General features: G+C 32.6%; 1 protein-coding gene and 1 long non-coding RNA gene across 2 annotated transcripts; one reads left to right on the forward strand and one right to left on the reverse strand.

The window, feature by feature from the left end:
* On the forward strand, positions 1-1,662 carry LOC104780343. The gene is made up of 3 exons (XR_766707.1): positions 1-216; positions 406-484; positions 568-1,662. It is a non-coding gene; the product is annotated as an uncharacterized LOC104780343 (long non-coding RNA).
* On the reverse strand, positions 5,672-7,742 carry LOC104780344. The gene is made up of 2 exons (XM_010504842.1): positions 7,471-7,742; positions 5,672-6,859 (listed from the first exon to the last, which is right to left on the reverse strand). Exons 1-2 carry the CDS (start codon positions 7,519-7,521, stop codon positions 6,161-6,163), a joined length of 750 nt encoding a protein of 249 aa, XP_010503144.1. The 5' UTR covers positions 7,522-7,742; the 3' UTR covers positions 5,672-6,160.

Genomic DNA, 18,742 nt, shown 5'->3' on the forward strand with positions numbered 1-18,742 from the left:
ATAATTAATAGTATGATTCCACTAGTTTCGTTTCTATTTTTAGATATTCTCTAACCCTTAACCAATCGCTACATACATTCGTTCTTGTTTCTCGATTTTTTTCTTTTGTGATTTTTGTATAATGGATACAGGTTTGAACTCTTCTTCTTACTTGAAGGCACAGGCTCGATGTCCTATTCAAAGATCCTTTCTCCGCAAGGACACGTCGAAAGAAATGTAAGTGTTGTTAAAAATTAGGGTTTCAATCTTTTGGGCTTTGTTCTATTCTTCGGGATTTAGGGTTTTGATCTTGCGTTGCTTTAATAACATCGATTTCTCTAAACATTAATGTCTTCGTTCCAATTAATTTCATGTTTTGATGATGAATTGTACTGATCGATTTTTTTTTATGTGTTTTCTCACCAGCTTGACAGATTTATACCAAATAGATCAGCCATGGATTTGGACTTTGAATAGACGAAACGGGAAAGATCATGCAACAAAGGTAAGTTCACCATCAAGAGAAGCATATGAGAAACATTTGGCTGAGACGATGGATCTAAATCGCACTCGGATTATTGCTTTTAGGAACAAACCTTAAGCCCTAGTGGGAACTCTTAACAGCCATCACTCTGTTTCTTTACCAACAGCCTTGGATGTACCTGACTTGGCGGATGACTTTTACCTCAACTTACTTGACTGGGGCAGTGATAATGTTTTAGCCATAGCATTGCATCATACTACTGAGCTTGTGATAGTTGATGAAGATAAGGGACCTGTCACAAGTATCAACTGGGCACAAGATGGTCGTTATCTTGCAGTTGGGCGTAACAGCTCTAAAGTCCAGATTTGGGTTGTGCATTTGTGCTGATAGTCGTAGAGTGAGAACGTTGGAGTGTGGTCACGACTCACGAGTCTAGAGTAGGATCATTGGCATGGAACGATCATATCTTGACAACGGGAGGAATGGATGGGAAGATCATCAACAATGATGTACGGGTTAGTTCACACGTTGTGAAAGCTTACAAGGGTCACACTTTAGAAGTTTGTGGGTTGAAGTGGCCAGGATCTGGACAGCATTTAGCAAGTGGTGGCAACGACAATGTGGTTAATATATGGGACCGTTCTAGCTCTCTATGGCTGCACAGGCTTGTAGAGCACACATCTGCAGTTAAAGCTCTTGCTTGGTGCCCTTTCCAAACGAATTTGCCTGCAACTGGTGGCGGTGAGAGATGGGAGAATAAAGTTCTGGAATACTAGGACAGGAGCTTGCTTGAACACGGTAGAAACTGGCTCTCAAGTTTGTTTTTTGATATGAAGCAACAAGGAAAGATAGTTGCTTAGCTCACATGGGTTTACTCAGAACCAGCTTACACTTTGGAAGTACCCATCTATGGTGAAAATGACTGAGCTCAATGGTCACACATCACATGTTCTATATAGGGCCCAGAGTCCAAATGGTTATACTGTAGCTTCTGCAGCAGCAGACGAGAGACTGATGTTTTGGAATGTATTTGGAGTACCAGAGGATGCCAAAAAAAGCAGTACATGCTGAGCCATTTTCTCATGTGAACCATATTCGCTGAAGTTGTTGTGAAGTCGTTGTCTATTTGTATCTTGCTACACAAGAGAAATGTTTATGCACATTGTATCATGTCAAGTAGTTGTTTCTACCTGAAACGCTTGTATATATCTCATTATATGGAAAGATTTTGATTTTGCATTGACAGATGATGATATGTGCAGGAGTGTGCATACAGTTTCATATTCTTCTTTTGAATAGATGAGAAAGAACCTTGCATTTTGACAAGTGATTCCTAGAGAAGTGTTAAAGCCCTTTGAGTGGAGACCAAATGGTGGGAAATCCCTGGCTGTAGCCTGTTAGTGTGTATTATTGACCTTCTGATACTGTCTACTTTCTAGAATAGCTAGTTTCATAGATAACTAAGTTTGATTCTACTGTGACATTTGTTCCATGAAACAGGGGAAGAATATGCATATGGGCTGCTTCCTATCCAGGTAATATGGCATTGGTTAGATCCGGTGGTTCCGCTTTGAGGGGAAGTCTATCTAGAGGATCTAGAACTCGCTGGATTTTGGTTGACTTTCTTCAGGGTCATAATGATGAGAAAATTAGTTCTCTCTCATGGAGACCCTGTGGAAGATATTTTTTAAAAAGTTTTCTGCTACAACTGTTTCGCTTTACTTCATTTTGGTGTTGTTAGTTAACTGCACATGTTTTCAAGATCATTTCAATTACCATAGTAGTTTATCAAACTGAATCTCATGTAGGCATTTGTTGGGAAAGTATTTGGATTTTCATGGATCTTTTATAAACTTTGCATCACATGAGTCCCTAACTTTGTCCATCCTGTATTTCCTTGACCTATTTTCACATATTTAGCATCAGCCTCATATGACAGCTCATCTTTCACCATATGGGATGTTTCTCAAGGTAATAGAATACCAAGTTAGAACACATTCTTAGTGCACAATAGTATGCAAATATGTGATTATTTATCCTTCTTGGGATGTATCAGTAAATCAAGTCCAAATAGTTGAGGACAGAACTTTTTTATATTTTTTTATATTTTACATTCTGTTTCTTGAGTTGAGATATGAGAAACTGCATCTTGCGTAAGTGGATTCAGTTCCTTGTTTCTGAAAGTGATCTCTATACATCTTCCAGTGATCTCTAACATTAAATGTATTATTTATAAACAAAAATAAACCATACATATACACCTACTTATATGCGTATTATTTTCCTTTTAGTAAGTCGTTAATGTTATTAAAAGAATAAATAAGCATAATCATGACTTTGTAGGGCTTCAAAAGAAAAGAAAAACAAGATTTTCTCGTACAATCGAAAATTTTCTTGTCTGAAAAAAAGAAATAAAGTAATTTAGTAGTCTTGAAATAATTTGTAAGCAACACCAACCTATTTGGCCTTTTGCTTTAAGGAAAAGACCAATTAATAGAGAGTATACAATCTATATAATATAACCACTCTTAACTTTTCCCTTACGTATAATAAATCATAACCATTAGTACATGAAAATATATTATTTAATTACATACATAAGAGTATGTTATCGAGTTTTTTTTTAAGTATATGATACCACAATCATAGCACAAGTGAATTGACCGTCACAATACTTATGATGGTACGCATGTAAATTTCTTTGAGCACTGTCGTTCCTCTTCAATTAGTTACAACTTATATGTATAACTATTTTTCTATATGTTAAAGCATTTTTGGATCTAACTATCTATCTATATAATGAAAACAAAAGTGATAAGAGTAAGTACTTGAACAAATTTTTGTCTCTACTGATTGGTTAAAAAAATTAATTTATTAAGTTTCTGTTTCACTACTAGATTTTAACTTACAGTACACCACGCCACGTGTATATAATTTGTATTTTATATTATATTTGTTTGTTAAATATTGGATGTTTTGCAAATAGAAGAATAACTAAATTTTCCGGACTTTTGTGCGGCTAAATGTTTATATTAATTTTTTATCCCGTAATATACTTCATGACCATTTGTTTGTTATATTTAGTTTTTAGTATTTGAGGTCTTATTTTAATTTTTAATTATTATAACAAAAAATAAGGATCTAAATATATAACGAGTCATTTATACGCTATGATTAAGTCACATTTTTCCTAATGATTTAATTATTTTACATAATTTTAGTTAAATCAACATAATTTTATATGTCAAATATTCTAATATTACTAGTGTTAACAAATATTAAAATGATGATTTAGCCCGTGTTAGTATAAATTTAATGATATTTTATTAATTCCAACATGTATTCTCTATAACACATCTACTATATAACCATATTATATAGTATTTTAAACTTTTAAAAATTTTACGTATTCGTAATATTTTAAAATTTTATTAAGTTTTTATATATATATTAATTATAATATTTAAATAAATGTGAATCGAAATTGTTCTTACGTTAAGAATCAAAGCTCATTGGAAAACAAAATGGGAATCAAATTGTTGTTTTATTTAGTTGCAAAAAATTCAAAGATAAAATATCTTCAAAACACAATAGAAAGTATGGTTAAATATATCATAGTTTCTGGTTCTATATTTAATTTTCTGTATTTCTTTTTAGTTGAAAATGGAATGTAAAATATTTAGGAAACAAAATCTGAAATAATGGTATTTTTGAAAAAAAATTAGGGATTAACTTTGTAAATAAGTACAAATAAAATGGTAAAACCCAAAATGTACATAAAAAAAATGTATACATAGATTTGTTGTTCCATTTCTGGCCAAATTCGACAGGTTTATTTACTAATTAAACATCAAAAATTCTATTAAAAAACAACACACCATTCATTGTTACAAAAACAAAACTATTATGTGTCTAATTTAACTTCTGGAAAATTTGTTTCTAACGAACGAACCAACTCAAAACATTTTACAATTATATCCAAATTTCGATAATCGATTTCTATTTTGTATTCAAACACTAGGTTTTCACCCGCGGTACACCGCGGGATTAAATTATAAATTAATGTATTTTTTTATAATATTTTTAATTTATTTAGTTTTTAAATTTCCAATTAATTAAATTTTATCTAATTAATTTATAAATTTGTTTAGAATGTTTTTCTTCTTCTTACGTTTTATGCAGTTTATACCTAATTACATTAAATTTGTTATTAGATAAAATATAAAATTTTAAAACATTTAGTTTTGTTTTCTATAATTAAACAGAGGTATATACCTATATAGTATGTTAGTGTATATTTTTATGTGTATACAATTTTTTTTTTGGAATATTAAGAATGTGTTGTAGTATATCAGTATGTGTAATATTTTGTAGTTCCTATACTAAATAATTTATAAGTTAATTTTCCAAACTATGATTACAAATCTATAGTATATGAAATAAACTAATAGTTTTAGTGTTGGTTCTATAGTCTAAATCCGTCATGCTAGGCGGATCACGCAACATGTTCAAAGATTTTTAATCTGTAAAAACTCATGATACGAAACCCGTAAAAGTAAAATATAATATGTGAGGCTAAAAGTCACTTTTTATCAAATCACTTTTTCAAATTTTTAAAGAATAATACCTCTTCACTCACCTCCTTATAAAATAAAAAAATAAAATTTATATACATTTATAATTATGTTTGTTAAATTTTAAAATAATTAGTTTCTATAAAAAAATTAAATATAAATAGAATTAATTTATTTATTAAATTAATTATTTAATTTCATTGATATGTTTGTAAATAAGTGTCAACTTGAAGATTTATTTTATAAATGTTTCACAAAATATATATATAGATGGTTAAATGGTTTTATATATCATAACTCATAAGTCTCATAAATAAATAAAAATTAGGAGAGGCCCATGCGATTAATATTTTAGCAAATACGACAGAAGATCCGGTTTTAGATCTTCAGGACCCACCCGGACTCCAACCAAAAAACATCAAATCCTTTCTGGTTGTTGGCTTACCCTTCGACTTTTCGGTTCCCACTTCTCACCCATCTTCATTGAAAAAAATAATACTATTTAACATGGCACTAAAATACCTTAAATTAAACCTTTTTGTGTTATGAATATACTTTTTCCAAATCAATTAAACACCCACAAAACATAGACCTCTTTTTAAGTCTTTGATTTAAACTTTAAACATACATCACATTGGTTCACTAAAACACAATCACATTTCCATTAGATCTTTAGTATTCTACACCAAGGGAAATGAACATAGATGATAACAAATGGAAAAACAAAACATCCCAATACATTCGTGGAGCCAAAACATGGATGTGAAATTGGGTTTAGGAAACAAAACAAAAAAATCAATAAGCAAAACCAAAGAAATGCAAATAGCAAAACTCTCACACTTGGTAAAAAAACTCATGTTTAAGTTTTGAGTTGTTAAACCAGGGGGAGTTTCATTCCCATCACTCTCTAAATCTAAACCCTAAATGGATCAGATTCACTCTCCACAAATTCAAAATCAAGCTCTATCTACAACAAACTGACTAAAAAAGATCACTCTCACTAGAAACCGTAAGTGAGACTAATACTGATCTGTATATTGTATATTAGAAGACTATATATTAGTACTTTGTTGAGTAAGGAGAAAAAGATCAGTAGCAAGCTCGGCCCGGCGTAATGTCTGAGTTAATGGAGAAGAACTTTCTGATACTTAGTTTCTGAGTAAGTTTCATCTGAGATTGAGGAGAATGCCCTTTTCTTGTTGGAGTTGCCACAACCACTGTTCTGAAACTGCGGTGGTGGGACGGTGACTGGAGGGATCTCAGAGGTCTCAAGTGGAGGAGGCGGGTGGCGCCATTGAGGCAGAGGACCAGCTAAGAGAAGTGTCTGAAGCAACGGACCTGCCTTGATAACAGCTTGTAAGAGTTTCCCCTTTTCAGGAAGTGGCTTTTCAGGCAACAATGTAGCCATCATCTCATCTCCTGACACTTCAATCTGTTGGTTCATCATCACCGGATCGATCACTGATGGTGACATGATGCTTTCTTCGGTGTCAGAAGACGAAAAGCTCTTGTTAGAGTTAAGCTGAGGCTGCGGCTGAACTTGCTCGTCTTCAATAATGCTTGAAGCTCCAGATAAAGGAGGAGTGATGTGTTCCTGTTTCTTCTGATTCTGCTGCTGTTTCTGTTGAAGTAAGAGATTGTTGATGAGGAGGTGATGACATTTCTCAAGAGCTTCGTCTCTTTCTTTGAGGGTTTTGGTTAAAACATCTTCAAGTTGGATCAGTTGTTCATCTCTCTTCCTTAGTTCCTCTTGAGCCACCAGCTTCGTTTGTTCTAGCTCCAGTGTCGTGTACACAAGAGTCTGTCTTAACTCTTCCGTTGTCTAAACAATTCAACAGCAAAAAAAACACAAACAATCAACAGAGATACAGAGAAACCCCTAATTTGAGCATTTGTTTACAGATATCATATCAAAATTAGGGATTTTAGCAACAAATGACGAGCGCAGACACAAAATTTCCAAAAAATCTTGTCTTTTTTACATCTAATTTACATACAGAACATGCAGATTCATGTCTAAATTAGGGTTTTGTTTCCCAAAAGTCTTGTCTTTTCAGACTAATTTACATACAAAAATGCGAAATTTAAGCTTAAATACTGAAATTAAGAACACCCATTACGCAGAATCAAGCTAAGAAACTGGTGAATGTATCAAAGTCTCGAGCAAGTGTAATTCGAAACCCATTAAAGCATTATAGTCAAACCCAGTTACAAAGTATGAAACTTGACTAAAAAACTCAGGAATTGAGTCAAAGTTTAGGGTTTTGATTACACAAAACAAAGAAGAAGATCACAAGAAAAGTTATGATTTTTGGACACACATTATGCGTAGATCTAAGCAGAACAGTAAACACAATGGAAGAAACCATCACTACTGTTTCTAAAAGAAACAACAAAACAGAGGAAACAGAGTAAAAAAAAAAAAGTCTTTACCTTTCCCTGAGAGAAGTAAGCCCAGCTAAGAAGAGCATTGCTTTGGTCCATGTTCCAAGCTAAACTAAGAGATGGTTAGATTATGTTAACAAGTATGAGGAGAGAAGAACAGAGAATGGGTTTAGTGAAGAGTTTTACTTCTATGGAAGGAGTAAGTGAGAGGAAGAGAGAGTTATTATAAAGTAGTGAAGAAACTTCATAAACTGTTTAAAGGAAGCAGATGCCTGTGTGTGCCTGTCATATAGAGAGAGCTTTCAACATCTTTTTCACCTTTAGTATCCAATATATTTTCTACAAAGTTGGAAACCCCACCCAACAATTTTCTATTAATATTATATTCTTTTTTTACCAGTATTACTATTATATTCATTAGGTTTATTAATATATAGAAAAAGTTGTACTATAATATAACCTGATATCACTTATTACAAAGTATGGTTTACTAATATATTTTTCATTTAAATAAATGATCTCAGATTAAAGATTATAGATTTATATCAATTTTATTAAAAAAATTTAAATAACAATAAATAACAAACAACATAACTCTATATATAAATCGCAGACATTACAAACGGAACATGTAATTTAATAGTTTGTTCAGTGTCGTCGTGATTATGTCATTAATCGAGTTTCAAATTCATATAACTGATAATGTAAATTAAAAAAATTATTGGGTTTATTACAGTACTATTTTAAAGTTGCGCTACATAGTTAGTCTAATAAAATTGAATTTAAAATAAATTGTAGTTTTCATGACCAAAAAATTGTAGTATTTTCCATATTTACTATTCAAATCCTCAGAATAATTTTATTTTGAAAAAAAAATGCTGAAACTAAAAGCAAAACATATACGGTAAGAAAATTAATGTCCCTTCAAATAAAATATTTAATAATAATTGGTGATTCATATTTTGATTTAGTCGGCTTATATTTTGGACGGAATATACGGCATAAATTGTAGAATTTAAATATATCAGGAGGTGTTATTGGAGATGTGATTTGTAATTCCATATAGAATTGTAAATAATGGAAATCAAAACATATGGATTTCGAAATAACATGTTTTATCCTTGGATTTGAATCTTTCTATTTTACACTTTCAAATTCATGTAAATCCATTTAAAACATAATGTGGATTTTGAAATCCAAAAACAAATCATTAAATGAATAACATGAGATTTTTAAAAGTATTTGTAAATCATATAACCAATAACACAGAATTTTGATAAGTATTTTAAAATCAATGATTGAATAACACATGATTTTTATTTGGATTTCCAAATCCATTAAAATCATAGAACCAATAACCCCACCTAAAATTTTGAAATGAAATAGTAGAATTTTTGATAACCAAATTACCAACAAAGAAAACAAAAAACAGACGTCTTTTTTCCTTTTTCCAAATAGTTACAGTGATCGAACTATTTATTTACTGTGGCTACTATAAGTACTAGTAAGCAATAGCATCTCAAGGGTTTGGTGCAATGACCAATGCCGTAGTTTACNTGGACCGGAATATACGGGATAAATTGTAGAATTTAAATATATAAAGGTCAGTTAAAATTGTGAAATGAAATCGTAGAATTTTTGATAACCAAATTACCAACAAAGAAAACAAAAAAACAGAAGTCTTTTTTCCTTTTTCCAAATTGTTACAGTGATCGAACTATTTATTTACTGTGGCTATAAGTACTAGTAAGCAATAGCATCTCAAGGGTTTGGAGTTTGGACGTTTGGTGCAATGACCAATGCCGTAGTTTAGGTACTTGCTGGGTCTCACTTTCTTCTAGTATTTTTGTTTTCTTCTTTCGTGTTGTCAATGGATACAACAGCATTTTCTTGTCTTTTTACCCAAAGACGAAACAAGTTTTACGAGAGTCATGTCTTTGACATTTACACCCATTTCACACTACACAAGTCTATACCGAGAAGAACGGGAGCCGAATGCTATATTCAACATTTGCTTGTCTTGGCATGTTTTTGTACGTACAAAATATATGCATTTCATTATGTGTTTGTAGAAAGTTTTTGGACCTTGATCATGCACTTTTTTTTTTCATGCACTTTCTTTACTTGAATCCGAATTGTGATACGGCGACGATACTTGCATGTATAAACTATTCGACTACGTAGTAAACGTACGAGCTTTGTTATAATTTTCTAACTTAATTTTAAAAGGAACAATTGTTTGGTATTCTTGGGCAAAACAAAGTGAGCATTCGATCGAAAAGAGTACTAAATACATTTCTTGGGATATATTACATATATTTGTACATGATTCTTGATTTCTATATATTTAAATCGAGGTCACAAAAGATCTAGGCAGAGTCATCTTTTATAATCTAAGTGGACTTACACTGTTTCACATTGCTTTAGTTTTACTTTTCTCCTCTTAAGATATTATTATAATATAAGAAATATTTGTTTACTGCATAAGTCAGCTACACCGTCTCAAGTTCGTTGATCATGATCATTCAAACGTGATTCGTGAACTATGTCTTCTTAGATTTTTGCACTTATATCACAAGTTTGTAGGATATATTTGTTTTTTGTTTTCCACAACTTATGTATGATGTTATGAAATGAGTTTTATATGATAGGAAGATCTCAAAAAGATTGGAAGATCTCATTTGATTATTTTGCAAATTCATAGTAGTCATACGGTGATACTAAATAAATATTTTTGTAAAGAAAATATTATTATAATTCACATATACATATCTAGCTTTACAAAGAAAGTGTTCAACGTAGACATTTCTGGTAAACTTTGGACCATATATTCATGGTTTTTTTTTTTGCCTTCAAAAGTCATGTGCATGCAGCCCCAACACAGAGAAAGTCACTGGCTTTGTCTAAATGAAGGAAACATGTATTATCGTAGGTATACATTTTGAAATTTAAGAAAAATATGACTAAATCATATGAAACTGTAATTTGATCATATTTCAAGGATTTATGCATTGTCTTTGTATCCAGCTTATATGTGTATGGATGTTAATTTATAAACGCACAGAATCAAATATGACGTGGATTCCATTGTTAGCAAAAGAAGCTGGTAAGTAAACATTTTCCACCAATATCTATAAAAGGTTTATGGAATCACTTTTCAATTATGAATCTCCACACCAGTCACGTCTTGGCTCCCAAATTTCACTTTGGTACTTAGTATATCTAAACAAAAGTTTGAAAATAGAAATTTACTAAATAAAAGTTCTAAAAAGGTATTCAGTAATATTTTCTCTTTTTGGAATCGTTTTGACGGTAGTTAGTCGAAAATCCTCGAAGCCAAATCTTATATAAAGCAAATAACCATAGAACTCTAATAATGTAATAGCCTTTAAAGTTTACATTTTTCAATATAAAATTCTGGCTAGAAATGATTTTACCGTGGTCAACCAACTTTCTAACTATTTTTATCCAAATTTAGGTTATAAAATGTTGAGAGATGGACGCGATGGATCAAGCCAGATTAAGATCGACTATACATTTCATTAGCTTTTTTTTTTTACTAGTAATTAGAATATAGGAACAAATAAACAATTAATCTTTTTTTATATATTTTGTTGAACATTTTTACATTTAATTGTTATTGTGTTATACGTATCTAAAATATAACTTGAGGGATTTTCAAAATACCCCTTGAATAAAATCACTAAATTCTAAACCCTAACCTCTCAAAACTATATCCTAAATGCAAAATGAGAACCATAATCTAAAAAAAAAATATCTAAAAATCAATTTAACATATTGAAATTATGTAAAAGAGGGTAAAAATAAAAATGTTCAAAAAAAAGGTATTTTGAAAAAGATATCCCAAAAAGAGTATTTTTAACAAATTCTTTTATAACTTTCAGCAATATATTATTTGTGAATGATATAATTACTTAGAAATATTTCACATACAAAAATAAATTATAAAAAGGATATTAACGTTCTTCAAGTGTCTGAGACCTCCCATCTTTTAATGTTTTTTGGAGGTCATTTTGGGTCGATAAAAGGGTTAATTAATGCCCACTTTTCCTGGAAATGAAAGGTAAGAAGAAGAAACATAAACTTTCACTGGAAGTGGAAGTAAGTAAGGAAAATAATATCTCTATTTTTGGTTTTTGGGGCAAGTGTTAACATCATAATAATTACAATCATGATGGTCATATTAATGGGTATCACATGATAATTGTTTTATTAGTTATGATGATTACATTGAAATATAGGCTTTAACAGTAAATAATAATTTATAAAAAATAGAAGAATATTTTCATTGAAAGTAATTATTTTAAGCTATTTCACACTTATAATTAACTACATAATTTTTTTCTTCTAATTTATGTTAAAACATAATTATATAAAAATGTAATTATTTTAAGTCTTTGCACACATTTTAAAAAACTTCATAAAGTATATATATTTTTGTCTAATCTATATTAAAACATAATTTTCATAAAGCCCCCTGTATAATACAAATATTTACCTTGGATTGCCTAATATAAAAATAAGTTTTTGGGAAATTAGGGTCCAAATATAAAAGTCAAATTTTGCTGCGAATAGCTACAACCTCTAGTAAAACCATTTTTATGTGATAATTGACTGTGGTTCGGATTGGCTAATACTTAGCAACATAACTATAAATACGTAACAGTATATAAAGAGTAACACCAGCTTCTCGTGAAAGTAGTCGAGCGACCAGTACATTAGTCGTCTTATTTCCTGACTGTGGTTCGGATTGGCTAATACTTAGCAACATAACTATAAATACGTAACAGTATATAAAGAGTAACACCAGCTTCTCGTGAAAGTAGTCGAGCGACCAGTACATTAGTCGTCTTATTTCCTGACTGTGGTTCGGATTGGCTAATACTTAGCAACATAACTATAAATACGTAACAGTATATAAAGAGTAACACCAGCTTCTCGTGAAAGTAGTCGAGCGACCAGTACATTAGTCGTCTTATTTCCTGACTGTGGTTCGGATTGGCTAATACTTAGCAACATAACTATAAATACGTAACAGTATATAAAGAGTAACACCAGCTTCTCGTGAAAGTAGTCGAGCGACCAGTACATTAGTCGTCTTATTTCCTGGCGACACCAACTACACAAATAACATCTATAAAAAGAGATGCTACGACACCTTTCTTAATTTTTTACCGCATTTTTATCACATTTACTTCTTTATTTTTGATCGTCGAAAGTAGTCGCAGCGACCTTATACCAATCATTGTCATAGCAGTTTGCCTAGGTCTAATTTGTTTTGGACTAGCATTAGCAAACGATGAATGAAGAATGTTCCTAAGTTTGTTTTCTCGGTGCGTGCTCTCCTGTCATTACTTATTAGTCTGTAACTTCTTACTGTAGTCAGTAGTCACGTACGTCCGCAGCAATACAAATCATTTTCTCATGTATACAATACTTTCTCCTTAAAAAATACACATTCATCACTTTTAACAAATTATGCCTCTAGACAAATCAAATAAGAGTGAGAAGAGTAACAATAATTCTATTTTTTTTAAAACCTTTGATAGACAAATCATTTTAGTTCCACTTTTATATACACATGAAAATGTCTATAAATACACGAAGGCCCACATTATCCAATCCTCAGTAACGCGCAATGAATATGATCGTGTTGCCAATTTGACAAACATTAGATTATTCACACTTATTGGGTTAAGGTTTGTGTTCGAAGCCACATAAATGGGAACTTGTTGTATGAATGCGTAACGAGACATGCTTTGCGTCCATTTTATTCAATATAATGAATCATTAAACAACTTTTTTCTATTCGCGCATTTTTCTTTCTAATTAAATCCCTTAATCACGATAACAAGGCAAACCAATTGCATATTTTGTCGGCCAATAATTTCCCATGATGTTCTTTCTTAAAGTAAAAATTCCTGATAAGTAGTGAAACATAGTTTGTAGGAATCTTAACTATAAATATCAAACGAAATAAAACCAACCGTTTTAGCAGTTAAAGAGGTATCGATTCTGTAGAAATGCCTTTAAGAGAATCATATTGTACCTCTATAGAATATATGTGTATAATGTTTTATACCTTTGACACTTTGACTGACACTTTGAGTAAAGCGGTTACTGTTTATATAATGGAATAATTCACTCCTATGTTATTATCTAATTGGATGTGATGGTACGTAAAAAATATATAGTTTTGATATATACTTTCAGTGTGAAAAGGATGGGTTTGCATTATTTACCTTTTAAGGAATGTAAGTGTATTTGTCTGGCAATTTGGGAGTGCAAAACTGCTCGGGTTGGATTTTTGTATTTCTTGCGTAATCAAAGATTTTGGACATTCAGTTCATAGTCTCTTTAGGTTCAAAACCAGAGTAGCTAAATTATTTTTCTGTGTTGTAAATAGGATTGGAAACTAAGACAATTATCACTCTCCCACCATCCTCCCAAAACACTCCGCAAAGTTTTGATTTTTTTTTACCTTTTAGCTTCCATAATGAAGTAAGAAATAATTTAAGAAAGAAATCTGCAACACAATTCCACCTAAAATATTTCTTAATTTAATTTTTATTCAATCACCGGAACAAAATACCCAATACTCAAGTTTTACTGAAATCAGAAAAGAGGATATCTGGTTTAAAAAGAAACAAAAAACACATTATAAAAAAAAATAGTATACTTAGATACAATAATAAATATAACGGTAGAAACTAGACATCGATAAATAATTAATTATTTATTTTTTCTTTTTTTTGTTCTTGAGAAATTTTTGTTGTTAATAGTATGTAATATGTAAATTTGAATTTTTGATGGTAAAACATAAATATTATTAGTACAAATCACTTTAATTAGTACAAATCACTTTAGTAATTGTACTAACAATGAGTGGGTTGTCTACTGTCAGGTGTTACAACGATTTCCTTTGAGAATTGTGATAAACCTTCAGCAATATCAAAACTGTTAGAGAGTTGGCTTTTATGGGTATTCTACATTTTGTAATATAATATTTCGCACATATTTTGCTAGAAACCGTGTGGGTCCATTTAGTTTAAATATTTTCAAATGAAAATTTCTATCGACAATTGGTCCATTAGCCACCATATATGAACCTTTTGGTGGGTCATCAATATCAAACACAACCGTATCCATTTTTAGAGGATCTTTCATATTCTCAACTGTCTTTGTGTGCAAATATATTTATCGTATTTTGTTTTCAATAACAAAGTAATGCTATGATGCTATGAGTAAAGTAAGTTAGCTATATCTCCTAATGTTTTGTCGCTAGAAAGGTGGAAGACAATTTGTCCACAAAAAAGAATAATAACCGTAGTAGATAAGAGCTTTTCTAACAGAGGTTTATAGCTAAGGTTTTTACTCTTTCTTTTTTGATTAAAATTAAATCAAAAATGATGAAAATAATAAGAGTTTTCTTTTGTTTAAGATGTTTAAGAATCTCTAAGAGGCAGTATCGTGTTGAGTAGTGGTTGGTGAACTCATTAAAAAAAATATATATATATCGTTGCATTTCTTTATCTTCCTTCTCTCGATAAGGGAGAAACAGTCAAAACATGTTTCGGAAACAGAAATTTTGAAGAATAAGAATATGGATTTGATGAACCCCAATAATATTCAAATGACGAAGCCCAACAAACCTGCTACATAACAATGGTTGGATAAGAAGAAAGAAGCAACGAAAGAAGCAACCTGCAATCAAGTTGTTGCTAAAGCAAAAACAATGAGCTGTCACAAAAGACTGCATATAGAGACGAAAAATACATTTGATGCCCCCAATCTCCTTTATGATGATTACAAGTGTTCAAATGATTAGGGTTACATTGTCTTAGTCCTATGTATAAATAGAGTCCTATCATCTTTGTATAAACTTAAGAGAGTATCCAATAAGAAACTAAAAGAAATTTCTTCACATTATCTTAGTTCTCCATATGGTATCATAGCCATGGCGTTGTCCACTGAGCTCTATTCACAACCAGTGTTAAACATCGCAAATTGTGTCACGGTTAAGCTTACAGAGAGAAATTATTTGCTCTGGAAGTCTCAATTCGAGTTGTTTCTAAGTGGTCAAGGGCTCCTAGGGTTCATCAGTGGCTCCACTCCGCATCCCGCTTCTGCTACCAACGCCGAAAACACTCCCAATCAACCCTACCATGCCTAGATCCGGTTAGACCAAGTTGTCAGAGCTTGGCTTCGTGGTTCGCTGACAGAAGATAGCCTCACCGATCAACACAACAACATCTTAAGAGGTATGAAATTTCCTGGATGGTCACTTTAATAAGGTCTCGTCTGCTAGGTTGTTTGGTCTACAACGGAAGTTGCAAAATACTGAAAAGAAAGAGCAACCTATGCTAGATTACTTGAAAGATCTTAAGAGTGTTTGTGAGCAACTTGCCTCTGTAGGAAGTCCTGTTAGTGAGAGAATAAAAATACTTGCTGCTCTAAATGGTCTAAGTCGTGAGTAGGAACCGATTAAAACTTTGATTGAGGGTACCTTGGATGCTACTCTGTCGCCTACTCTTGATGATGTGATTCCTCGTCTAACTGCATATCACGACCGCCTCATGTCTTAGAAGGAAAAAACAAATGTTACACCTCACTTGGCGTTTAATACTCATCGATTCGATGGTTCTTCCTACAATAATAGAGGCGGATACTCCACCAGAGGTAGATGATTTCATCAACAAATTTCTTCCTCCTCGGGTTCCTCAGAGTACTCTGCTGATAACAGATCTGTATGTTAGATTTGTGGAAAAGAAGGACATGCAGCGTTTAAATGTTGACATCACTTTGACAACACCTATCAGTCACCACCACTCCCTACAGCTTTAGCTGTCCTGCGTATCACTGATGTCATAGATCAAGGAGGTCACGAGTGGGTTACAGACAGTGGTGCTACCGCGAATGTCACTAGTTCTCCGGGTCAGTTGCAGCAATCACTTCAATACGCTGGTAGTAGTTCCTTGTATCATGTTTGGAGATGGAAACTTCTTGCCTATCACACACACTGATTCTGTTATTCTACCAACGACATCAGGTAATCTACCATTTAAAGATATTATAGTAGTTCCTAGTATTGCAAAATCCTTGTTGTCTGTTTCTAAGCTTTCAAGAGATCATTGAGTTTGATGCTGTTGAGGTTCTTATTAAGGATAAGGCAACAAAGAAGCTTCTCAATCTGGGTCCACATCATAATGGATTGTATACGCGCAAGGATTCACCGTTCCAAACATTCTACTCATCAAGACAACATGCAACGTCTGATGAGGTGTGGTATATACGTCTTGGACATCCTAACAACAAGATCCTAGAGTAGTTAGTGAAGAATAAAGCCATTGTTATCAATAAAAGTACCAAGCAGATATGTGAGGGATGCCATTTTGGGAAAAGTAGTCATCTTCCTTTTTCAGATTCTCAGTTTGTTGCAACTAGGCTGTTAGAAAGGATTCATTGTGATCTTTGGGGTCCTCCTCATGTTACATATGGTCAAGGCTTCAGATATTATGTAATCCTGATTGACAATTGGTCTAGATTTTTATCCATTGAAAAATAAATCAGATTTTTATTCTATATTCTGCAACTTTTAGAAGCTTGTTGAAAATCAGTTTAGCTGCAAAATTAAAATGTTTTATTGTGATGGTGGTGGTGAGTTCACAAACAAATCATTTCTCAATCATCTGAGTCAATGTGGAATACATCAACTCATTTCTTGCCCTACACTCCTCAGCAGAATGGTCTTGCAGAGAGGAAACAAAGACATATTACTGAACTGGATCTTTCCATGATTTTTAACATCAAAGTTCCTCAGAAATTTTGAGTTGAAGCTTTCTTTACAGAAAATTTCCTGAGTAATATTCTTCCTACTACAGCTCTAGCTGAAAATCAAAATTCCAATTAGAAGCTCCATCAAGCCCCTCCAAATTACACAACTTTGAGGACATTTGGCTGCACTTGCTATCCAACTCTCAAGGACTATGCTGTAAACAAATTTTATCCAAGGTCCCTCCGATGTGTTTTCTTGGGATACAACATCAAATACAAAGGCTATAGGTGTTTATATCAACCTACAAGAAGTATCTATATCAGTCGACATGTTCTATTCAATGAAACTGAGTTTCCATTCTCTGATGTATATCAACATTTTCATAACGAAGGAGGATCAAAGCTTCTGCAATCATGGCAACAAAGCTTCCAGTTTCATGAAACACCGTCTGCTCAGAGTCAAGCTCCTTCACCCCCTGGACGAAGTCAAAATCTGTTTTCTGATGATGATTTTCCTCCTTTGAGTCGCAGAACGTCTATATCAGCTCCCATAACATTAGCTCCTTCATGACAATCACCTGTTTCTACACTTTCCAATGAAAATCCTGCAGTGGTTCAAGACTGCATTGAGTGTATGACAAGCAATGAGTCTGTCCCTATTGGCGATGATGCTCCTGTTCCACCAACCAGATCAAAGTCCCATGAAAATACAGACACAATATCAACAAAAAACTGCAATGATTCTTACTGATCAAAGGGAGAACCAAAGCTCTCAGTCAACACATCCAATGAAGACAAGATCACAATTAGGAGTGCGAAAGCCTTATCGCCGTTACGCCTTACTTACTGATAACATGATTTTCACCCAGGGTATCAACTTCCTATGCAATTGCAGTACAAAGGGTTATCAATCCAAATGGTTGTTATGCTAGCAGATAAGATATGATCAGAAGCAAGCAAGTCAAGCCAAGCAATAATTGGAGTTTTATCTAACAATCCTAAAACAAGTAAAAGAAAATAAATAAACAAGAACCACACGACCTAAGCATTCGATGCAAGCATTCGAGTACATGATCGGGTGGAGAGATCGGGTCAGGAAGAAAAGTATGAACAGCTCGAAGGTATACACAAAGTTGATGATCGAGTACCAGTTCGGGTAAGGGGTCGAGTTATGAATAAAAACGTAAACAATCAAGATGTGAAAGCTCCTAAGGATGGGGTAATCGACTCCTAAGCGTTCCTGACCAATATGTGATGTCCTACATGCCTCAAACAAATATTTCCTAGACAATGAATCTCTTAAATCTTGCTAAAACACTCTCGTGATAGAAGTAATCAACCTTGGTCACTCCCCTACCCAACTCTCGTTGGAGAAACATGACCAAGCATGCATTACAAACCGATTCATTCAATAAACTCCTTACACATCTAATCTCTTCGGCTAAGTGAGTAAATCTCTAGCATTGATTGATTCAAGCATTTCAACAATATATGTCGATGGCAATACACCCTAGATCTAGTCTCA

This window comes from Camelina sativa, chromosome 4, assembly GCF_000633955.1.
Source record: "Camelina sativa cultivar DH55 chromosome 4, Cs, whole genome shotgun sequence".
In the NCBI taxonomy this organism is placed as follows: Eukaryota; Viridiplantae; Streptophyta; class Magnoliopsida; order Brassicales; family Brassicaceae; genus Camelina; species Camelina sativa.

Bases quoted from the DNA above. Each gene is read 5' to 3' on its own strand.
- LOC104780344 (XM_010504842.1), bottom strand. From the start codon at position 7,521: ATGGACCAAAGCAATGCTCTTCTTAGCTGGGCTTACTTCTCTCAGGGA. The intron at 6,860-7,470 runs GTAAAGACTTTT...TGAATTGTTTAG, and splicing joins CTTACTTCTCTCAGGGAAAG to ACAACGGAAGAGTTAAGACA.